The sequence below is a fragment of the Homalodisca vitripennis genome, chromosome 2 (assembly GCF_021130785.1).
Source record: "Homalodisca vitripennis isolate AUS2020 chromosome 2, UT_GWSS_2.1, whole genome shotgun sequence".
Lineage (NCBI taxonomy): Eukaryota > Metazoa > Arthropoda > Insecta > Hemiptera > Cicadellidae > Homalodisca > Homalodisca vitripennis.
Genome location: NC_060208.1, coordinates 55,104,177 through 55,128,289, shown reverse-complemented (window position 1 = coordinate 55,128,289; position 24,113 = coordinate 55,104,177). Strand labels below are relative to the sequence as shown.

The following is a 24,113-nucleotide window of genomic DNA, read 5'->3' as shown; positions in this document are numbered from 1 at the left end:
CCACACGTCACGAAAAAGACTTCTCTGAAGTTCCAATTTTAACTATATAACTCATTTCATTCTCTGGATGTCCTGCAGCCAGACAGGCAATCCGATAGAAAAATCTTTACACCCTACATGAAGACTAAAGTGAAATTTTGTCAGTCGACTGCATAACACTTGATTAAGTCCTATGGAAGGACATGCACCAGGACGGACTCTATCTTGTTTACCATATATACCAATAAACTGGTACACCTTAGTATTAAAGAACCCAACAAAACATAACGAAAGTCTTACTGACAACTCAAATAAAGTAACCTTATTACATGTGTTAATATGTCTCACTTTAAAATATCAAACTAGTTCACCAATGTTCAGCCAAATCCCATGGAGTGATATGCACCAGCATTGAACTTAATGCTCCTAGCATAGTTTCAAATCTATAGATCAGTTCATTCTTAAGATATCTTGCAGGTAGACAGGCAGACAAAAATGAATGATGTTTTTTAACTTGCTCAAAAATTGTCTGTTACATAATGTTTTGGAATTGGATTTGGTTACAAAACTATATAATTGAGAAACATATCTGTAAAAAATGTTGTAGTCTATAAAAACATTACGTACATTGCTGTAGCAAATTAAATAATTTGTCATTTAATGCAGGACATCTCATAATGAATGTTAAAAAACACATAAATGAATGCGCGTGTGCACTGTATGTGTTAATGAACTCATTGAAGCAAGCTATATGCAAATACTGTCTCTGTACTGAGTTTAGTCTGGATCTATTGTAAATTAATTAAATACATTAAATGCAATACTTTTCGGTTTTGCAGTGTCATCACCGGTGGAGAGTCCTGGTGAGGGAGAATTAACTACACGCCAATGCTCCTCTCTCGTCAGTTTGCCAACATTTGTCCGTAATGAGGAGAAGGTGCCCCTGGAGGTATTAGAGATGCTGACAACACACAAGCACCTCTACGCTGTGCTTTTACACAACTATCCGAGCCTGCTGATCTCTTCCAGAAGTTTCAGTGATAGTGGTCGGCTGCACGAGCAACAGGTATGTTGTCATCGTATTCTGGATAACAACAGATGTAGACAATGCAGTGTAGTCAACCTGCCCACATTTATCCATGATGTGGAGATGATGCTTCTAGAGGTACAGGAGATGCTGACAACACACAAGCCCCTCTACGCTGTACTGATTCACAACTATTCCTGTTAATAGTAGACATAGATCTCCATTTTTTGTTGCATCAGTCAAAGTTTGGACTCAAAGGTCTATGGTCTGTCTCTCTTGCAGATAGATCATGGATCGAGAATTCACATAGTGATTTATCTACAGCTGTCTCAAAATAAAAATTGTTTATATCTTGGATTTATACCTCTTTACTGCATGCATTACTTATTTATTCCCACGTATTAATTCCCTCTGCAGTAACCTGAACACAGGACTGTTTGTAATATGCAGAATGATACAATGCTCTCTATGAGACACATAATATCATCAATTCTCACCAGAAATGCAAGAAACTTCTGCCTTCCAGTACACAAACTAACATCCTCTGTAAAGAAACCAAGCTATAGGGAGCAAAAATTTGGAACTCACTACCAGACGAACTGCAGACAACCGACAAAGCTCATTTCAGGAGACGTCTAAGAGGGTGGCTTCAAGAACGATCATTTTACTCTCTGGAAGAGTTTTACAATTGGATACAGTTTCTATGAAGACAGATATGAAATTTGTTGTTGTATTATTTGATTTAAAATAATTGTATCTTACTGACGCCACAACTGTTCTTTAAGACTTTGACTGGTTTTGTAATAAAGTGAATTTTGATTTGATTAGCATTCTAGCTTATCAATGCCATTTGAGCATTGTAACTGGAATAGTTCATGTTTTGGAGTGACAACAATCCATTGTAACTTTATCCTATTGTAACATAATACAAACAAAAGAATGAGCTTTGTCATAGCCTAGCAATTAATTGTTCTTTGGCTTTTTTTTAACTCTTCAGTTATTGAAGACTGCTCAGAAGCAGTCTAATAGCACAATGCCTCAGTGAAGGTGGAAGCTTTTTAAATGGCAGTTTTTAAATTATATTGCTATTTTTTAATATTACATATGTGAGTAGAATTTCTGTAAAGTAAGTTTTCCATTAAAGATTAGTTAAGTTAAAAATTTTCTTTTACCACATAAAAAGTGGTTGTTTTCTGTAATGTAGATAGATCTTCTAACCTATAGGTTTATTTTGTATTGTAGTTGTCATCAATGTGCTAATAAATGAAACCAATTTATGTCTACTAGTTTTTTTGAAATTTTTTATATTTCTATTTAGACTTTCATATTTCTATAGAAAAATTCTGTGTTCTTTTAAAGCCTTCTCGAAATAGGAAGATCTTGTTCAATAGTAATATAAGATTTAAATTTTAGATTTTAAATTTTAAATTATATTGATATCCCATTTTTATTAAATAAAGTGTTAAGAATAATAAACAGTCTCTTTAATCGGATTGGATAACAATAATATTACAGAACTTTGAAGATAAAAATATATCTTTGGAAAATTCCTACAAAAAATAAAAAAATGTCCTCTGCATGAATTTTTTTAAGTAAGTATTGTGTAGCTGAAATTACAGTTATTCGTTGTTGAGAAGGAAAATTATTATGTTTGCAATCATACTACATATGTAATGATTGCCACAGCTAAGTCACTCTCACTCTCCCTATAAATTTTTAATGTATGTTATTTGTCCTCATATCGCTTTTGCCTACATTCAACAATGACGAACACTTAGTATATGATGAGGAGTGTCAGCCAAAGTGAATGAACCAAACAATTGTTTTTATGGCAGTTTGGCTTATTTTGTAGGGCTTTTCTTTTAATGTTTAATATGAATTAATTGTGATAGTGATGAAAGATGAAAGTGAATGTAACCATTATTCTGAACATTTGAAATCAGTATAATACTTCCATTGCATTCCTAGTCACATAAATTCTGTAGAAAAATTGATTTTCCTTACGTCTGTTAAATGTACAAAGGTAAAATATAGACTGTATTACAATAAATTTATATATGAAATATAACTTCTGATTTCTTGTTACCTATTCTTGTCAAATGGACTACAAAATATCTTGTGTTGATTGGGAATTTATTAAAAGAGAGGGTCCATAAGCGAAGTGTACTTGGTACCATTCAAAATTTCCAGGTTCCAGGAGTATTCTTTGTTTGAAGGTTATTTTTGACGATGGAAGTATTGTGAAGGAAACAGGATTTTTCCTGACATTTACCATTGTTCATTGAAACAAGAAATCAGTAACTCTAATTTACTCTAAAATTCATGTGTTACTGATTTCTTGTTCCACTGAACAATGGCAAATATCCAGAAAAATCCTGTTTCCAGGAGTAGCTTTATGACAGGAGTAGTATTTTCTTCCAGATGACAGCAATTGATTTTCTAAGTGAGTTGAACTTTTATTGAACTTGAAATTAATGTACTACAAGCTAAATTAAAAAATGTATAGTTAACAAAATTTATTCCTAAGCCTTTTAATTTCAGAATAGTATAATTTTTTCAATTATTATATTCTAGACCTTTTTATAACTGAAAATATATTAGCAATGAAATAAATATTTTTACTTATCAGTGATATTAATACTGTTGTTTTAAGCTACTACTGAAATATATTTGTAAAATATATTGTTTTAAAAAGTCACTACTACTATAATATATATTTGTAAAACTAACTTATTTATTTTGCCCAATTAAAAATATAAAAAGTATATTCTTCTATAAATTGCAACTTATATTCTTTGTTTAGTTTTAATGTGATTTAAAATTTAAATATTTAAAAAAATCTTGATTAACATTATTTTGTTTTAAAAGATTTGAAAATTTTTGATATAACAGTTTACTTTATAATTTTATTTATGTTTTATGTTGAAATCCTTTAAAAAGCGTATGTAATACTTATCCTTAAAACACATTTCCGAGAGGTCACCTCGTTCAAGAATTATCAGCTCATTACCGTATGGCAATCCCACTTTTTTAATTTCACAATATTATTCAGTTAAACATGAAATTCAATATCATACATAGTTATAAAGTACAAAACTATCTAAATTTAAAAAAGCTATGTGTGTTTTTCTTGTGTGTGATAAAAAGACTCCATGATTACAAACTAAAAAATGTGACATATAACAGCAGATGAACGGACGCCCACGAGACCATCTGTCTGCAAGGTTTGTGGCCAACAACAGTGTGGTAAGCCCTCTGGTCCGCAGCCCCACCGAGTCCAAGAGCCCTGCAGTTACCACACCTGCCGAGGACACAGAGACCAGTCCTCTGCGAGGTTCTTCCCATAGCCACAGTAGCCGACAGACAACAAGACTACCTACCGCTAGCTACCTCAAGGACCTCAGGGTACACAGGTACATTACTGCCAACTGAACCTAACAATAAACAATGATTTTTACTTCCAATAGTGAACTGCAGAACAAAAAACACAGACTTTCATAAAACATCCTGATAAGAATGTTGAATTTTGTCATCCCTCAGACTACCATACTACCAGACTCTCATGGGTCTGTTTACACGTGAACAGGCCACATACAATTGGGCCTGGAGGGAGCAATCAATCCATAAATCCACCCCTGCCACTTTCAAATACAGACCTGCTCTGTGTATTGTCATGGTGAAATATCTTAACTGCAGCTAGAAAAACTGTTTCTCCCACACTGTATTCTGGGAAGGTGGTTGCTTGAATAGTGTTTTTGTGTAAAACCTTAATCACAAGCTATTGCAATGTTTCAGAGGAATCAGATTATGCAGAAGCATTATTGAAGCATCGACTTTTAATGCAAGATTGTAAAATGGAATCTCACGTGAATTTAAAGTGTAAAAAACTCTACAAGTTAGTGAACTATGTCCTCCAGCTTCACATAATAATATAATAATACTTCGATTTCTCAGTAGGGAGTTAGCCAAATAAATCGTTAATGCTTGATAGCATGTTATTTTTTAATTTAAGAATGGCTTTTTCCTTCGGTCACTCAATAATATCCAAATGTGATGTGCTTAAATTGAGTTAAATTTTTTCACTTAAACTATTCAGATCCTTAAAGACTATTTGTAGATTTCTTGGAATTTTTACTTAACCATTTTCTTTACTCATGATCCCATATCCTATTTTAAGAAGTATGTTGGAAAATAAATATAATAAATATAAGTATAAATAAATATCCTCTGTCCTAAGTTTAGCTTTGAGATGAACCCTCAAGTTAAAATGCAGCGATTAGACTTGTACTTTTGAGCTACAAGTAGCTTAACTTAAGTTTATAGAGAATGACAATTTTAAAATCTGAAAAACAGTGTAAGCTACATAACTTATGCAAAACTTTCTCTTTGTGTTTAAGGTAGTACAACAAAACAAAACAGCATAATAAGTGTCCATAGTTACTAAGATAGTGTTGTCCCCATTATTTATATTTAAAAAAGAAAACTTGAGAGTATTACTACAAATTTTTAAATGGTTAATTTAAGATTGTTTAGGCTTAAACTCCATAAGAAAGAACCTAAATCCAGTAAACAAATCAGAAGGAAGTCATTTGTTAAGGTGAAGAGCATTGCCATACATAAGCTATCTTGGCATTCTTACATTGATTTTAAATTTACTATTTTAAAAGGCAATTTTTCTAAAATATAACATTTTTATAGATGTTTCATACGTAGTAAATTTCTGGTAGCCAAAAAGAACATATAAGCAGCATTCCGAGTTTCCTTATTTCTTTGATTTAGTAAAAAGTGATTTCGGCTTTTCACATTTTTATTCTGCTTAAACGAAACTTTTTGAAGCCCTTACTTATTGCACATGTAGATCTAACACGTTCAAACCTGGTGGCGCCATGATGTCATCATGCACATGTCACCTAGTATCGACGATACCACAGTGGGTTTGAGAGCGTTAAACTCTACATGTGCAATAAATCGTAATTATCGCTATATTAAATGATAATTTAAATGTGTAAGAATACCAAATACCAAGGGGAGGATTCAGGCTACGCGGCAGTGTTGCCAACATGTCAGAAAAGTATTCCCTACAGCTGTGAGATTACCAGTACACTTACTTTCTGGACGTACGTAATTTATTGCTAATTAGCCTTTGAGAGATTTTTATAGATTACTGATTACTTTATATTGTAGTGATTACCTATTATAAATAGAGCATACAAGTGCTATGTCATCTGCATAGGCAAACACAGATGAGTGAAGGTCAATGTTCAAGAGATCATTAAAATAAATAAAAAGCATAATTGGCCATAACATCCCAACTAGTACTATTCTGTACTGTAGCTTCAAGGCATCACTATAACATTTATTTATTTTTACAACCTGTCTTCCTACCTCTGCAAAATCTAACCATGCCAGTGCTGCACCACCAATGCCATATTTTTAAAAATTTATACATTAAACTTTGTGTACATCCACTGTTTTGTTTTGTTTCGGGTTTGTCATATAGAATCCGTATCTAATCAAGGAACGTCAAAGCTGAAGCCATTCGGCGAGCTATGTGCGTCTTTGGCACCCAGCGAGCACAAATCTATTTCTAGCCTAAATTTTGTGTAAGAATAGAGTAAAGAGAAGATATGTTGTTACACTTCTGGAAATTCCAGAGATTGAGTATTAAATGTAAATCTATGGTTCTCTGTAACCACTTTGTTGACTCGTTCAACAAAGCGTCTGGAAGACTTGTATCCTGGATCTCCTTCTACATGCATGTCAATTCACGCACAAGACCATCACTTATTATGTTTTCTCCGTAAACATGGCAGTCTCCAATGAATTTTGGCTGCTGTATTCCCTTCATCTGGCAGAAAACGAAAAACACTCCTCAATTCACATTTGGTGGGAGACACAATAGGGACCGACATGTTTATGTGACTGCAGCTTAGTGCAAACTGGCTACTTGGCAGTGACAAATGTTGTAGAGTGGAAGATGCGCAATCAACTACTCTACACCGGTAGTGGTCCTCGTAAATTAAATTCACAGTAATTCCAATTTACAAAATGAGTTGTAAGCCTTTTCAGAAAGCCGGTTTCAAATATTTTTGAGAAATGGATATATTACTCAATATATCACAAAAGTGCTTATATGATAAAGACAATGTCTGTTCACAGACACTCCTTGACCTACCGTGGTGCCATGCTGAATATTAACCGGTACCGACTTAGAGCCTCATCTTGCCCTGACATCTACCGGAACTCCATGACAACCATCGCCAAGGAAAAGGCTGAAGTAAGTGGATAAACTCACTTATTCATGCGATTAGGGTAATGTTGATGTAAAAATATTTATACCTAACTCACATATATTATTTTTCAATCCATCAGTAACATAACTACATGATAACACTTGTATGGTAATAAGGCAATGAGTTATAATTATGTAATGATTCGATCAGCTTATAAAAATCTTTATTCTCATAATACTTAACATAGCATACATGGTTTAATTTTTTTTCTGAGAATGGATGTTCACACCAATTTGTAACATTATGTTATTAAATATACAAAGTTGTGAGTAATAAATGATTGATTGCACTTATTGCATGTTTTACTAATGAATCTCACTGCTAAACATGCAGCATATACACACAAATACAGAATTTATACTTATTTACCAATTTACACACACGCATATACTATATTGACAGTTAATTTGTATACTTAGGGTTTATATATATATATCCACTTCCCATCATCATTATGGGGTATTTTTTCTCATTTTTAGTAGTTTTTGACATAACACGTTACATTAAGTTTAATAAATAGAGTAAACAATTAATAATGTTTACTACAATCTGAAATAATGACTACAATCTGAAATAATGTCAACCGAGAATTGGTAAGGTAATATAAATCATTATTTTGTCTTAGGGAGGGGTAAAATATATAAAAAATATTGTGTAAGAAAAACTATTTCTGACAAAAATTATTTGTGGTCTTCTGGTAATAAAAATGAAAGTTTGGATGAATATTGACTATAAACATACTATGTACACTGTGTACAAATGCGACTTTCTATCCATTTAGTACTTCTTCAGAGTATGGAACTCCCTGAAGCAGGGCACCACACACAAGACAATGCCACAGTCTTCGCACATATATATATATATATCACGACTCTTTCCTGGCTTGTTCCTGTTTTGTTGTGTGCTTACACACGTGTTAACACAATCGTGTATCACATATGGTGCCAACAGAATCAGTATCAGTTACATGAATGCTTAGCTCAGTTATCATATCTTTTTCCGCCCAGTTTTCTATTGAGGCCTCACTGGTCGATCCGTCGTTATCTCAGAAATCTTCATTCACAGGGCCCAGTTGTTAACTGAGAAATTCTAGTAATGGTACTAGATCCTCTTTGTCCATTGATGTTCCTGCCATTATAACACCTTACCATTGTCACACAACTATCTACGAATACACATTGGAAAACACCTTGTAACCATCCCCAAATTTGTGATGATACAAAGCACGTATTAAGTAGTTTGAGTAGTGTCGACAAGATTGCACCATCAACTGTACAGCTATCTTTTGGTCATTTCTAACATAATAGAACACCAAGTAACGTAATATAACATCTAATGCAACAAAAATAAAACAGCTGATAACATGAAAACGAGTTTACTCGGGCATGGTGATTGTTCACAAAATTACAGTTGCATGGCATATCTTGTGTGTAGCAGTTGTTCACAAAACTAAAGTTGCACGATATGTCTTGGGCGTGGCGGTTAAAGGGTTGAGCTGGTTACCTCCAATTTCTATGAAATTATAGGAATAGAACTTTGTAGTATGTGGACATTTTTTGAACAATCACTTTATTTAATTTATTTTTTTAGCTATATATGTATTAGACCACACAGTCATCCTGACTTAATGTCTTGGGTAAGCAGATAGCTCACTTACGATTTCCTTAGAGCAGTAATCACTCACTTATCACTTTGGTAGCATTATAATCAGCCTGATAGCGACTCTTAGTGCTTATAGTGTTAACAACTGTACTGAAATTAAATTAAATTGTAATTTGGTTGTTCAATTGAAAGTGCATCTCATCCTCTGGAAAAACTAAACAAAAATTAAGGTGCTAACTCAGCATTTACAAAAGTTATACAATTTAGTAAGTGAGACTGGAAAAGTGGCTTTTTTATGTGGCAGTCTCTATGACGTAATGTGTTGAAATGTGTGGATCAAGCGTTCTAACGGTGGGCCAAAGTGGCAGTGCTCAAAGGGTTAAACCTAAAATAATGTTAATCATGTAATAAGTTTAATAGAAAAATTAACTTGGCTCTAAAACACTTCATACTCAAGCAACACATCAGAGAAGTTTACTTAAAAACTATACACAAGTTAAATAAAACATAAATACTAATTTAGTCACCAAGATTATAACTTATTCAGTCAACTGTAAAGTATTAGTGTTTCACTGTAAATATTATTAAAGTTTCAAATACTATATAATTCAATGTCAGATTTGTCAGAACTTTTAATAACTTAAAGTACAAAAAATAGTTAATGTTCATCACACAATAATAAATGGTAAAACTTTGAATGGCCTCTTAAGTCAGTAGGCCTATCTTATACACACAGTATAGGTTCAGGTTACATTACTGTTGTCACTTTTGTTATCTCTGCAATTAGATTAGCAGTGATTAGGTATTGTCATAATGTTCCTTTAAGACTGTAATTAAAAATGTATTGTGAGGAACTATATGCCCTCATTAAAAATATTGGTTAGGCCCTCATTTTTAGAAATTCTATACATTTTATGTTTATAATGTTTATCCATTACACTGGATCATAGTGCTTTGTGTTAGTGTTTAGTAGGTCTACATCGGTACCTTTTAACTGATGTGCTGGATTACTCCCACTTATCTAATCTCAAGTTCTTGCTGTTTGCCATTTCCTACTTCTTACTGTACACTTGGTACGATGTACCCTATGTTTATATGGCTCATAATACTAATGGTACTGCTTTGTTGTTACAGTGGTTAGCAGGTCTGTGGGAGCTATGGTACCTTTTAGCTGACATGCTGGACTTCTCCCACTTCTCTAATCTCAAGTTCTTGCTGTTTGCCATTTCCAACTTCTTACTGTACACTTGGTACGATGTACCCTATGTTTATTTGGCTCATAATGCTATTGAGATGGGCTTCACTGATAAGGAAGCCAGCGTCCTCATCAGTGTCATCGGGATCTTGAACATGTTTGGGGAGGTAAGGTCAATGCCAGTTACTCTTTATTTTAAATAAACATTCGATTTTCTTGGTTGCGTAGAAAGAATTTTAAATAGCAAAAATAACAGTTTAAAAAAAGGATAATGACTAAAAGAGTGAAATATTAAAACTTATCACAGAAGTAATGTGTTAAAATACAATTATATTAATAAAATATAAAATTTTTTTAAAGGAATTACAAAACATTTATGTAATTTTGCATTTACTGATGTTTTAGCTCTTTGTGTTACTTGTCTGTGTTTTGTATTGACTCATTTGGCTCAATAATGGTTTATAAAAAAAATGTGTAGATTATGATTGCAACCAATGACAGCATCTTGATGGTACAATACAGTACAATATTGATGTTGTGTTGTTCCATGTCCTAGATTGTGCTGGGTTGGGCAGGTGATTGCAAGTGGGTGGATGCAGGTCTGGTGTATGCCCTGTCCATGGCACTGTGTGGTGCAGTGGTTGCGATGATCCCTCTCATCTACTCCTACCACCTGCTGTGTATCTTGTCTGGGGCCTTCGGTCTGTTCATTGCAGCCAACTACTCCCTCACCTCCATCATTCTGGTGGAGCTCATTACACTAGAACGCTTCACCAACGCGTATGGGCTACTGTTGCTGGTGCAGGGTGTAGCCAATCTCGTTGGACCGCCTCTTGCAGGTCAGTTACTTTAGGTAGGGGTTATACTAAGGTAGGATTGGACTGTAAGGTTTGTCTGAATTTTGTTTAGCTGTGATGTTGGTCTAGTGTAGACCAATGATTTGATATATATATATATATATCACGCGCTGGTGCTTTAGATGAGTATCGTAGGTTCACGCACTGGGACAAATTCTAAGTGCGCTCATAGCACCGTAACACTTGAATGATTCACACCATTCATTTTCATTCACATACATAATTTTATAATTTTACAAAGCATAATATAGCTAATAATTTTTATTATTTGAGGGTTTGGGACCCTCAGGCTCTATGGAGTTGGTGCCATTCTATACAACTTACTAAAGTTTAATGATAATGCCCAACAAAAGTGTGTTTCCATTAATTTCATTTGTTGACTATAAGCTTAGATTTTAATGGAAAAGACATTTTTTGTATACTTCCACATAAAATTTATTAAGCATGGCGCACACTGTAGACGCGCCGCGCAGCCTCGTCCGCCGCGGAATAATTCCGCTGCCAGAACTCTTCGGAGAATTCGAGCGGAATTTGTTCCGCTGGGGCGGCGCGGCGCGGCGCGGCGTCTACAGTGTGCGTAGGCAGCGGAACCGTTTCTTAGCCGCGGTTACCTTCGGGTGTCTTCGTACTACCTCGGCCATCGTCGGTGAGGTATAGCAGTCGACGTAAAAATCTAACATTTCCAGAATAATTCATGTTCCAGAGCTAGAGGCCTTTTCTGGGTCATATAACACCGCTCATTCATTTCTACGCGCAGATCCTACACCCACAGCAGTTCCTTTTCAGACAACCCAATATATGCCGCAACTACCATCTCCTATTGGTCAGATGGGACAATACCCAGGGGCACAAGAGGGACGGTTTGCTGTTTTACCTGATGTATCCAGTAACTATTCATACACCTCAAACTCAGCAGGGTCAAGTGATACAACGGCACATGATAAAACTTATTGTAATATGTAGGAAGTACTGTATGCATAATTTGTGTGTTATTTTTAAAAACTGCTTTCTTACAAATAAAATACATTACATCTTTGAAACAAATAGCCTATTGCTTATTAAAAAAGCCCTGAACAGGGATACATTGTTAAATAATAATTTATTGCTGAAAACACATTTGATGTTATGTTTTCTAACCGAAGAAGAAAAAAGATTTAATGAGTAAATTGTGGTTTCTGAAAATATTAAAATGTACAAAACATTATTTGCATACATTTAATAAAAACTACTTTATTGTAAGTATATCCATATTTTGGTATTTAGTAAAGACTTAGTTAATAACTTACCTTAAACAAACCGCAAGCCTTTCTTCAGGTGAAACTGGTCTTCTAAAATATGTGTCTTGTTTTTCAATTAAAGGCTTAAGCATGTTCAATAGTTCATAAAACTTTTCGGGGGACATTCTGAAATATTGGAAACATTTCCGTTTGTCCTTTAATAAATCGGGGAAAAGGTGGTGAAATTCCCCGTATTTTTTTTTCCTTTTCTCATTTATAGGATGAACTCACATTGTTTTTTGTCTCTTCTCCTCTTCTGATTGAAGAAGACAAAATAAAAAACAGATCTTCATTTTCAGAGCTGCTCATCGTTTAAATTATTAAACAAAACGACACAACATAACCATACGACTGCACATAGCACTGCAGCTGTGGTGAGGGAAGGAGTTCGGCGCGCCCAGCGCGCCCAGTATGTGCGACGGTCAGCGGAACTTTCCAAAAGGCGGCGCGGCGCGTCTGCAGTGTGCGCCATGCTTTAAAATAGCGCTTTCGCCGGTTAAGGCATCATCAGTTTGACATTGTTTACAGAAAAAAACATATGTGTAAAATAGAATAAACATATGATAAAATAGAATAAAATTTAAAACTAACTGTAAAGACCAAAAACTAATAAATTATAAAAGAATTATGTAGAAAAATATGGTTTGCAATTCATAATTTTGGAATGGATTTCTTTTTTCACTAATGGTAGAAAAATATCACTGAAATTTACGGAAGGTTGGGAAATACAATTATCTTTTAAAACTGTCATACACGCACTTTCAATTTTATTTCTTTTAGTCCAGGAAGATTCTTTAAACACTACACTAGACGATTCAAAATTTATATGATGATTTTCCTTTACTGCATGTTCAACTAATTTAGATTTTTCAATGTTTTCTTTTTTATAATTATAAATATGTTCTTTTACCCTAATTTCCACAGGTCTTGATGTTTGGCCGATATACGTCTTGTTGCAACCACAGTCAATTTTATATATCACATTCTTGGTTTCTTGATGTTTGTTTTTCGGTTTTAATTTTGTTAAGTAGCTTCTTATATTATTTTGGGATTTAAAAACAGTGCGGATGTTAAATTTATAATTTATCCTACGAATTTTTTCTGATGTTCCTTTTACATAAGGAATAGTTACGGTAGTGAGATATTTAGGATTGTCTGTTTTGGTAATTTGCTTGCAACGTTTGTTTTTAGCCTTAGTTCGTTCAATAATTGATGGAGGGTAGTTGTTTTTAATCAAAAGTTCTGTAGTATAATTTTCTCCTAAAATTTTATCTTTGTTTTCAGTTACCAAATTATTAATCTTCTGGAACAAATTTTGTACTAATCCAATTTTTACATGTTGAGGATGATTTGAATTATAATTAAGGTACTGTCCACTGAAAGTCTTCTTGTAAAATAATGTTGTTTTAATTGTGTTTTCTTTTGTTTTTGTTATCAAAATATCAAGAAATGGAATTTCACTGTTAACCTCATTTTCAATAGTAAATTTTATCGATGGTCTAATTGAATTGATGTGTTTTAAAAATTCGTCTTGGATGTTAATTTTATTTCCCCATACACAAAAGACATCATCAACATACCGTAACCAAATTTTGGGTTTAATATTCCAATTTTCAAAAGCAATGTCTTCAAAGTGGTCCATAAATATGTTGCTAATTATTGGGCTGAGAACACCACCCATAGGTAAACCGGATACTTGATTGTAAAATCTATCTTTTAACTGAAAATAGTTGTGGCTAACACATACAGTAAGAAGTTCCATTACACAGTTAATAGATATTGTTGTTCTCATATTGAAGTTGTTATCATTAGAAAGTCGTTGTCTAATCAGACACAAAGCTTCAGAGACAGGTACATTTGTAAACAGACTATTTACGTCGTAGCTGACCATAATATCACTGTAATCAATATTAATATTTTTTATTTTATTGATAAAATTTTCTGAATTCTTGATGTAAGAATTAGCTTGTCCAAATAATGGACTAATAATAGGTAACAAAAATTTTGATAACTTTTATACAGGAGAGTCAATGGAACTTACTATTGGCCTAAGAGGAATTAAATCTTTGTGAATTTTCGGTAGTCCATACAAATGTGGTGGCTTTGAATATTGAGGGCTTAATTTTACAATAAGAGGTTTACCTAGTTCATTTTCATGGTTTTTTAGTGTCTGTTTTATAATTTTCTCAATTTTTACTGTAGGATCCTTATTTATTGAAGTATATTCATCACAGTTAACTAATTTATTAATTTTACTATCATACTCTTCCTTGTCCAAGATAACTGTAACTTTACCCTTATCAGCAGGAAGAATTACTATGGATTCATCATTTCTTAGCGATTTAAGAGCACTAATCTCTGTGAAAGTAAGATTGCTTTTGGGTCTATTTGACTTTTCCGGTGTTTGTCGGATCAAAGCCCGGTAATAGTCTTGCTGTTCAGGAGGTAATAGATTAGCAGCTGAATCTGTTGGCATAACTATATCCACGCATGAAAAGTGTCCATTTGATATTGAAAAATTTAGGCCTTTGCTCAACAAGTTTAACTCACAATCTGTCATCGATTTGTTAGAAAGATTAAGAACAAACTGATTATTATTTGTCTGGTTATTATCGGAGTAAGGTAATTCGGAATCAGAAAAAGGACATATTATTTTTATTGGCATTACAAAGCCTTACAATCTTTGATACTTGTTTAGTAAAAACATTATGAATCGTATCACTGACAATATCAAAAGTTTCTGCTTGAAATATATCTAATTCAATGGGATGTAATCTCATTTTTCTACCATTAGTGAAAAAAGAAATCCATTCCAAAATTATGAATTGCAAACCATATTTTTCTACATAATTCTTTTATAATTTATTAGTTTTTGGTCTTTACAGTTAGTTTTAAATTTTATTCTATTTTATCATATGTTTATTCTATTTTACACATATGTTTTTTTTCTGTAAGCAATGTCAAACTGATGATGCCTTAACCGGCGAAAGCGCTATTTTAATAAATTTTATGTGGAAGTATACAAAAAATGTCTTTTCCATTAAAACCAATTTACTTCCACCAAGGATACAAAGCAGAAAATATAAGCTTAGAGCTCTGATTTCCAGACATTTTATGATGTCATTAAGAAATGGATTGTATAAACTTTTATCTATTATTGTTTATCCAGAAATTTCAAGTGTATATATTTTTATAATCAACCATAGCACAATATACATTTGAATTTGAAGTATACTATAATTTTAAGTATGGCCTCGTGTTTAAGATCACTGTTAGTAAATAAATGTGAAAATATTTTAAACTTATTCGTAGAGATCAATTTAGTTTGGAATATTTTGAAGAAAAATGCCAAGATTTTTTTCTCTGTAAAAGGTAGTGGAAACAAAGTCTGAGACTCTGTATAGTGCAGTTTGGAACAAAATTTAATGGATATAATTCTGTGTAGGTTGGATGTATGACATCACTGGCAGCTACGACCTGCCATTTTACCTGTCAGGAGTGTTCATAGCACTCTCAGGTGGTCTGCTGGTTATCCTCCCCATCATCCAGAAGATCCAACGCTTCCGCTCAGCAAAACTCAAGAAAGGCAAAATGGCTACCATCGCTGTTGGCAACCATGTATAACGCTGCAGTATTTATGGTTACGTTTAGCCAGTTGATGTTTTAGTGTTAAGGTCATGTTCACTCAATCATTCTTGGTCTTTGTAATGTCATGAATTGTGATTGAGGAATTATTTACAATGATTTTTAAATGAAATCATCTTTTTTAAGTTATTTTACTAATTTATTTTCAATATAAATTCTGCTAATTTTGCATAAACTTATCATTTTGAATGGTTTTGGATTAGTTTGTAAACTTGTGAAATACAAGAAATTCTGATTTGATTGTATAAAATTCTTAAAATAATTGAAGATTTTGGTAAATTGTTTTTTAATAATAATTTTTGTCTGCATAGTTTTATTTGATAGACAATTCTCACATAGTTTATAACGCTAATTTTATATACTGTATAACAGTGTAACTTATGATTTTAAATCCTGTTTTATAAAGGCTAGGTTCTTCTAATGATATTTTCTTAGTTTTATCTGCCAATTTAACAAATTGATCTTGTCCAGATTATCAAAAGGAAGTTCGTATATAATTACTCTAGAAGTAAAGGTTTATTCTGTCTTGTAAGATACCTCTCATTACACTTCTTAGTCCTACAAGGACCTCTGCTCCATTTAGGGAGTGGGCACTATCACAGTCAAGCCACTGTACAAGGACTAGTCTCTACCAGTCAGAGCAGGGTCTTCACATGCTTGACAAAACCTTTTTAGACTGTGGAGCCGCACCCACACCAACAATAATTCTTCCCAGTGAACTAAACCTGTCGATCTTCCTGATCCTTCAGTATCTCAACATTTGTGGTTCACTAACACATCAATATGTGCTCCTACCCATTGTATCTCCTGGGGATAGTTATTACACATTTATTTGTTGTACTAGGTAAAAACTAACAACAAAATATAAATAGCAATAAATATGAGTATTACAAACAAATTTTAAAGAGCTTAGATGGGCTATCATTTTTTTAAAGACTACGATTGATTGAGTGAAAAAATATAGTAAATTGATTACAAAATGGCAAAATTACGTAATTATTTTGTAATCACGATGAGTATTTTGTTTACGTTTTCTATGTGTGTCTGTGCAGCTAGAAAAGAAACCATATATTGTGCTATAATTTAAGATTATTATTTTATCAGTGAATATTGTAACCAGAATAACAAATTAATGAGACATCAATCTAAGATTAGAAGTTTGTCGTAGATTTCGTGAACATTGTTAGTCTTCCCATTGAATGTTTAGTTTTTAAGATTCTTGTAAAATGTCATTAAATTTCCTGGACCTGCAAACAGTAGTAGTTGGTTTAGTTGACATTTTATATGCAAGACTTATTCTGTAGTACAATTTAAACTGCTTTAACCATAGTTTTGATGTCGTGACGGGCATATTGTGATACACAAACTCATTTTAAACTTATTAAACTAATCATTAAGGAATTTAAATAATTTTTCGTAATATACAATATATAATTGATAGACAGTAGAGTTAATTTGTCATAATTTATTTTTATTAATTTTTATTTTATATGGTTTTATTGTTATCCTTTAAGAACATAATTATAGTAGGACATTTAAGACATGTATTTTCCTGACTGTTTTAATGTTCACACGGTTTTTAGGAATCCTGGCCGAATTTATGGGTTGATGGAATAAAATTAATTATTTATGGTTTTTAACACCTTTTTGTTGCAAAACACAATAAGCCACTTGCTTGGGCTGTGGATTTATAATTGGTAGAACAAGAAAAATGTGCCTTTTTTTTGGAATTTCATGTTATAAGATTTGTAGCAGTTTGTGTTGGAGGAATTATAGTTGGGTTAGATGAAATGGATTAAACTTAAAATTTTCTCTGATGATCTTGTTTAAACACGTTATTATTTTTATGTATCTCAAATCTATTTACTTTTACTTTAAGGGAAAAGGAAATCAACTGTCAATCTGTGGCGGTTCCTCTCAGCATGTGATGCTATCATCCACTGTATGGTTGTATTCAATAATAACTAATTGCTTCTATCCTGTCTTTACTAAGGAGAGTCTTAGGCCCATCTGTGGCTTTTTCCATGTAACCCAGCATCTCATAATTTATGTTTTCTCATTTTCCATAACATTTTTTTATCTCTATGTCCAAAGCATATGTAATTTCTCAGAAGCACACTACTCTCTTTTCAATGTCCAGTGAGTACAGAGAAGGACAGTGTGTTTCAGATTGTGATGTCCCATTCAAAAAAATAACTTTTTAAAACACCTATGACCAGATAGATAGCAATTGTGTGTTAAAGAAATGCATCTCTCCGTGTTCTCTGATAGCCCAGTTCTTCAGAATAAAATGCCCATATTTACAGCCTCCCACTCCAACTGCAATGTTAAGTCAAATCCAAGAGTCTCACACTTTGGGACATCATACCGCATGCCGTGAATATGATTCTCCTACAGGTCTCTCACTAGAAGTAATCTAGTGTGATCCAGCAAAAACTAAAACTGCTTCCATCATCATTGTCCTATATCCAAGTATTATACTGATTAAGAGTCTCACACTTTGGGACATCATACCGCATGCCCTGAATATGATTCTCCTACAGGTCTCTCACTAGAAGTAATCTGGTGTGATCCAGCAAAAACTAAAACTGCTTCCATCATCATTGTCCTATATCCAAGTATTATACTGATTGTTGCTTGCCTCTGTATTTGTAGCAAAGCATCTCCCACTTTGGGACATCATACCGCATGCCCTGAATATGATTCTCCTACAGGTCTCTCACTAGAAGTAATCTAGTGTGATCCAGCAAAAACTAAAACTGCTTCCATCATCATTGTCCTATATCCAAGTATTATACTGATTAAGAGTCTCACACTTTGGGACATCATACCGCATGCCCTGAATATGATTCTCCTACAGGTCTCTCACTAGAAGTAATCTGGTGTGATCCAGCAAAAACTAAAACTGCTTCCATCATCATTGTCCTATATCCAAGTATTATACTGATTGTTGCTTGCCTCTGTATTTGTAGCAAAGCATCTCCCACTTTGGGACATCATACCGCATGCCCTGAATATGATTCTCCTACAGGTCTCTCACTAGAAGTAATCTAGTGTGATCCAGCAACAACTAAAACTGCTTCCATCATCATTGTCCTATATCCAAGTATTATACTGATTGTTGCTTGCCTCTGTATTTGTAGCAAAGTATCTCCCACTTTGGCATACTTAAAGGATATGTTGACACACACTCGCACACACACACATTTTATAATGTCTGCTATCAGTTGTACTCCCTGTATGTGTCACACTTGAAGGCTAATACAACACTTGATAATAATAAAGCAGCAGATCAAATATAATTACCTCATGCATGTGTCATACTTCAAGGCCTTAACTTTCATGTATGTATTAAAAACTTGTAGTATTTTGGCTACAGATAAAATACAATATCCTAGTATCAACATTACCCTGTACAAGTATCATACTTAAAGTTTTTGATCTTTATTATTGTAATACAACACTTGCAATGTTATGGCTACAGATATTTTACAATTTTTATTATCAGTTGTATCTTCTGCATATGTCATACTTCAAGACTTTGATCTTTATTGATGTAATACAAAATTTGCAATGTTATGGCTATATTTTACGGACATACTGAATGGACATCTAGTATCAGTTTTTCTCCTGTTTTTCATACTTGAAGGCTTAATTATGTTTTGATGTATTACGACCATAGATATCATACTTTCTTCTATTATTATGATTTTTGGCTTCACTGTAGTTTTACTCGTATGAAATGCCACTAGTTTTTCTCATCCATGTGATGTTTATACATTCTGTTATGTAAGAGGCTAAGGCAAATCCACAATACGTGAGGTCAAAACTAATTCTTTTTAATCACCAGGAATAGACGAAAACACAATCAAGTAACGTTAATCACTTAAATTAGTTGAATAATTTAAGTTCAAAATTGACACAGTAAAAATCATTTTCAACTTTGTACTTGCACTTCACAATTTTTCTGAGGTGAAGAAATAAGTTTATATGGTTCTCTATATTCCCTATTGATGTTTAATACTGAAGAATTATTTACAACACATAAATTGGACCAGGATCAGGTTAAAACAGTTTTGTTGTTTATAATTATACTGATAACTTTACCTTTTCATACATAATTTTTTGTTCCAATTCGGTCTATGAGGAGTGTCGATTCACTATATCTTAGGTTAGTTAACAATAAGGTGCTACTATTGTAGTGCCAACTAAGACATGTTTCAGTTGTTAAGTTCTTTTAATGTTCTCCCCGTTTATTATGAGAATTGGTATGTTTTATGTATAGTAAATTGTGTAACAGTACAAAAATATGATTATATGTGAAAAACACTAGTATGATTTATATCTCTTATTGCTTTTTATTAGGTAATTTTCTTACTTCCTGCCCACCTTGGTGTATTTGTTGGGGTGTACTTAGGGAGAGAAAGGGAGACAATAAAGAGGTTGAATCCCCCTAAATTTAGTTAGAATTTGATTGGATTTAAAACATAGGTCTTACTCTAGATTAGATATATGATTAGTTTTAGTTTTCTTGATTATAATTAATCTGATTTGAAGGTTAAACAATTAAGTTTCATATGTGATGTTATCATTATCTCTTTCCCCAAAGTGAAATAATAAGTACACCTTATTACTGTATAATTCATTACAAATTTCTTATAATTTTTAATGGTAGCTATTTAATTTCTTAATTCTAATTTTTATATTTTTTGTTCTCTAGATTTAAAATGTTCAGAAATGTTTGTATGTACTTTTCTTCTTAATAAAAATATTTCTTATTTTACTATATTTTCTATGCTATGTTCTATTATTACTGTGTTAATCTTGATCTATTATTTTGTTTTACATTATTATTATGTCTGCACATTGTTTAAAGCTGATTGCAATACATTTTAGATTCCTGTTTATTTGTAGAGCAATAGCGATAGGCTCCTCAGACCAACTCATCATCATAGTTGCCACATTGTACCAAAGTCACATTAAGTTCCTCGTGTTGGCAGTGCTGTAGTCATAACGTAGCGAGTGATCCTTGTACATATTATCAAGACAAGACGCGCCAGTCTTGTCCGTCAAGTTATTAGTACAATTTTATAAATTGTCAGTTATATATTGTGTACAGTAGAGTGTGCGTTATAGTTGTTACTCAGAATGTTTTTATCACTCCTTTTTGAAGTTTTTGTATGATTAGGTGCCTCCTGTGTTTTAGTATGTACCATTTTGTTCCAATTACTTAAATAATAAAAAAAAACATTAATAGCCTTGATCTAAATTGTTAATGAAAGAAAATAATTTAGTAGTTAATGTTGAAATAAGCAAATTACTGAAACGGGTTGACTGTGTAGACAAGAGTAGCTGCATATACATTATTTCCTGTGATGCAAAAAATGTTGAATGTTACAAAATCCCAAATGATTTTAACTCAGAAAATATATTTAATAATAGAGTATTTACATGGTTGAAATACCCCTACTTTGCCTTCTCTTCTATTGTTATAAAAATCGTTTAATGTCTTAAAAATTAACTATAAAAATGGTTTTATCACAAATTAATGCAACGAAAATACAAGATTATTAAATTAAAACGGTTATTTACAATAAGCTAACATGTTTTATTGGTAAATAATCTTTTCAGTACTTTTAACTAAATTTTCTAGAATTTCTTATTCTTTTACATGTTTTTAACGTTGACATCAGTTGAGCTGACAACAATAACAAGTCAAACTCTTCTAATTATAAAAAGGTTGAAGCTTTTACATTCTAATGGTGACTGACATATCTGCTAACGTCACAGTGAATTTTTCAAAATCTGAGTTATGTATTGTAATATCATAGATGACACGAATGAGTCGACGAAGTCATCCTATTCCTTAAAGTATATAATTTTTCAGTCAATACAATTACAATTATTGAAAAAGGGAGATGTGTGGAAGAAGATTGAACAGTTTTAATAAAACTACTAAAAACATATGATATAAAAAACAATGTTGAAGATTTTTACAATTGTGCTTCCTAAAGTCATGTCTATTACATGCTGTGGAATACACAAGAGTAAAATGTTGGAAGGAATGTTGTATATACTAATACACACACTCAGTGAGGTGCCTTAGTTTCTTTTCACGTTGGGTGTTTCCATCTTAGACTAGACAATCTTCAAGTTTAAGGTTTGCGCAGTTACTGTCAGTGAAGATTATCCCAAAGAAAGGTATTGTTGACTGTTATGTACATAACATAATATTGATACTCTCTAGCATAGTCTAGAGCATGCTGTAGACTGTAGTCCTGTCTCTCAATAGGGACTTGGAGGTTTCTCAGGCCTAGACTAATACAGTATTGTACAACGTTCTATAAGGCACCTGTTTGAATAATTACGATATTACATATTTACAGAGTTCTTATCGTATTTACAGTACACAATAAACAATATTATTTACTGATCCAATTTGTGTTTTTACATTCACCTTTTTATTCTGTGCGCTTTTATGTGTTTTTATAACAGTTCTTAATACAATGGATAAAAACTTCCAATATATCACAAGTTGTGCTATAAATGGTTTACATTTATCCTATACTGTGACAAGTTTTGATTAAATGACAAAAATAAACTTAATTAGGTTAAAAATAGGTAAATATTGTGGTTGTTTCAATAATATGTTATGTGTAGTTCATACTTTTATATCTATGATTGTATACACACATCTGTGTTTAGTCTACGAAAAGAAATAACAAAATAACTACGAGTTGCTATAAAACTTATTTATATTGTATTTTGTATATAATATCCTATATGAGAACATCATAATACCTTTAGGTAGATTTCACAGAAATCTTCCTATTATAATCACCCTCATAAATTTCCAGGAGATTTTTTGGGATTTTAAGATCACTTCCTCATAGATATTCAGGGTGTTCACAGAAGGGTGTCACAAACTTATATGGGATATTATTCATAATTTTTTTTAAAGTTATATAAAAATAGGTTGAGAAATGTCTTGTTTAGCTGCTAACCGCCACTTTGTATTTTTATAAAGAAATTATCTCTAAAAATAGTTAGGCTAAAGAAACCACATTTGGCAAATAAGTTTGAACAGATAAAAGGAAAATTGAAAAACCAATTTTGCTATTTTCTTTAATATTAACAAAATTGCGTCTGTTGAATTTTTTTGTTAAATAATGAAAAAGCCAGAATAGTTTTCTTGACACCAACTATTTTAACAATTTTGTAAAAATTCTAATGGTGCTTGTTTCAACAAAATCCATCAATGCATTAGCGAGCATGACCACTTTTAGGGTAGGCTTGGACAAGTCGGAGGCAGCAAACACTTTGTTTTTTTATATGCATCAGCTGTATAACATCAGTTATAAAAAATGTACAAGATATCAACTATTTAGAAATTTCTGTACCAATTCCAATGGTATTTTTTCCAATGAAATTTGTCAACGCATAAGCGAGCACAACCAGTTTAAAGATACGCTTGCACAAGCCAGGAGCAAGAAACAACTGATACCTCTCAACTATGAATTGTTTGGAACTCCCAAACATCATTGTTTAAAGTGGTGAATGTATATTTGGTGGTGTGTATATATATTTTTAATCCACTGTTGGTTTGCCATAGACTCAATGAAACTGGTTATACTTAAGTGTCAGCTGTAGTTTTACGTGAATATGAACCTTTAACACTTTTATACCTTTATTTTTAGTCACCTTTATTTAGTTACATATTTAATCACCATGTATGTTATTTTGTTGTTTTAATTTACTTATTACCTATTATTATTGTTTTAATGACAGACCCTTATTATTTCTTGATGTACTAATTTTATTATCATACTATTTTACTGTGAAACATGATGTAAGCTGTTTTATAATCACTGCATAACTTCCTGATTTCAAGAAATGTTAAACTTGAGGTATCTTCGTGACAATCAAAGAATTTATTGAGTCTCTGCATAAACAAAACCAAAATAAACAAGAACTTGGCTCAAGGTTTTGCAAGACAATGTAATCTACACCTATAAATAATCTCCTTAGAAAAAGCTTGGATTGTCAGTGTTCCACTGTTGGTTTGCCATAGACTCAATGAAACTGGTTGTACTTAAGTGTCAGCTGTAGTTTTACGTTGAATTTTGCTCTATAAGACCAATATAAACACTTTTTCACCTTTATTTTTAGTCATAGAATCATAGTTGCTGTCTCATTTTAAAGATGGTTAATACTCAAACAAAGGCTTAAATTTGTTTT

General features: G+C 32.5%; 1 protein-coding gene across 1 annotated transcript; it reads left to right on the top strand.

Moving 5' to 3' along the window:
• Positions 1-793: 793 nt before the first annotated feature.
• On the top strand, positions 794-22,313 carry LOC124355631 (monocarboxylate transporter 13-like; the record flags this gene model as incomplete). The annotated part of the gene is made up of 6 exons (XM_046806793.1): positions 794-1,045; positions 4,193-4,419; positions 7,166-7,283; positions 10,036-10,263; positions 10,653-10,935; positions 15,676-22,313. Coding segments are annotated over 6 exons (1,287 nt in total), but the record flags the coding sequence as incomplete, so codon positions are not given.
• Positions 22,314-24,113: the final 1,800 nt, after the last annotated feature.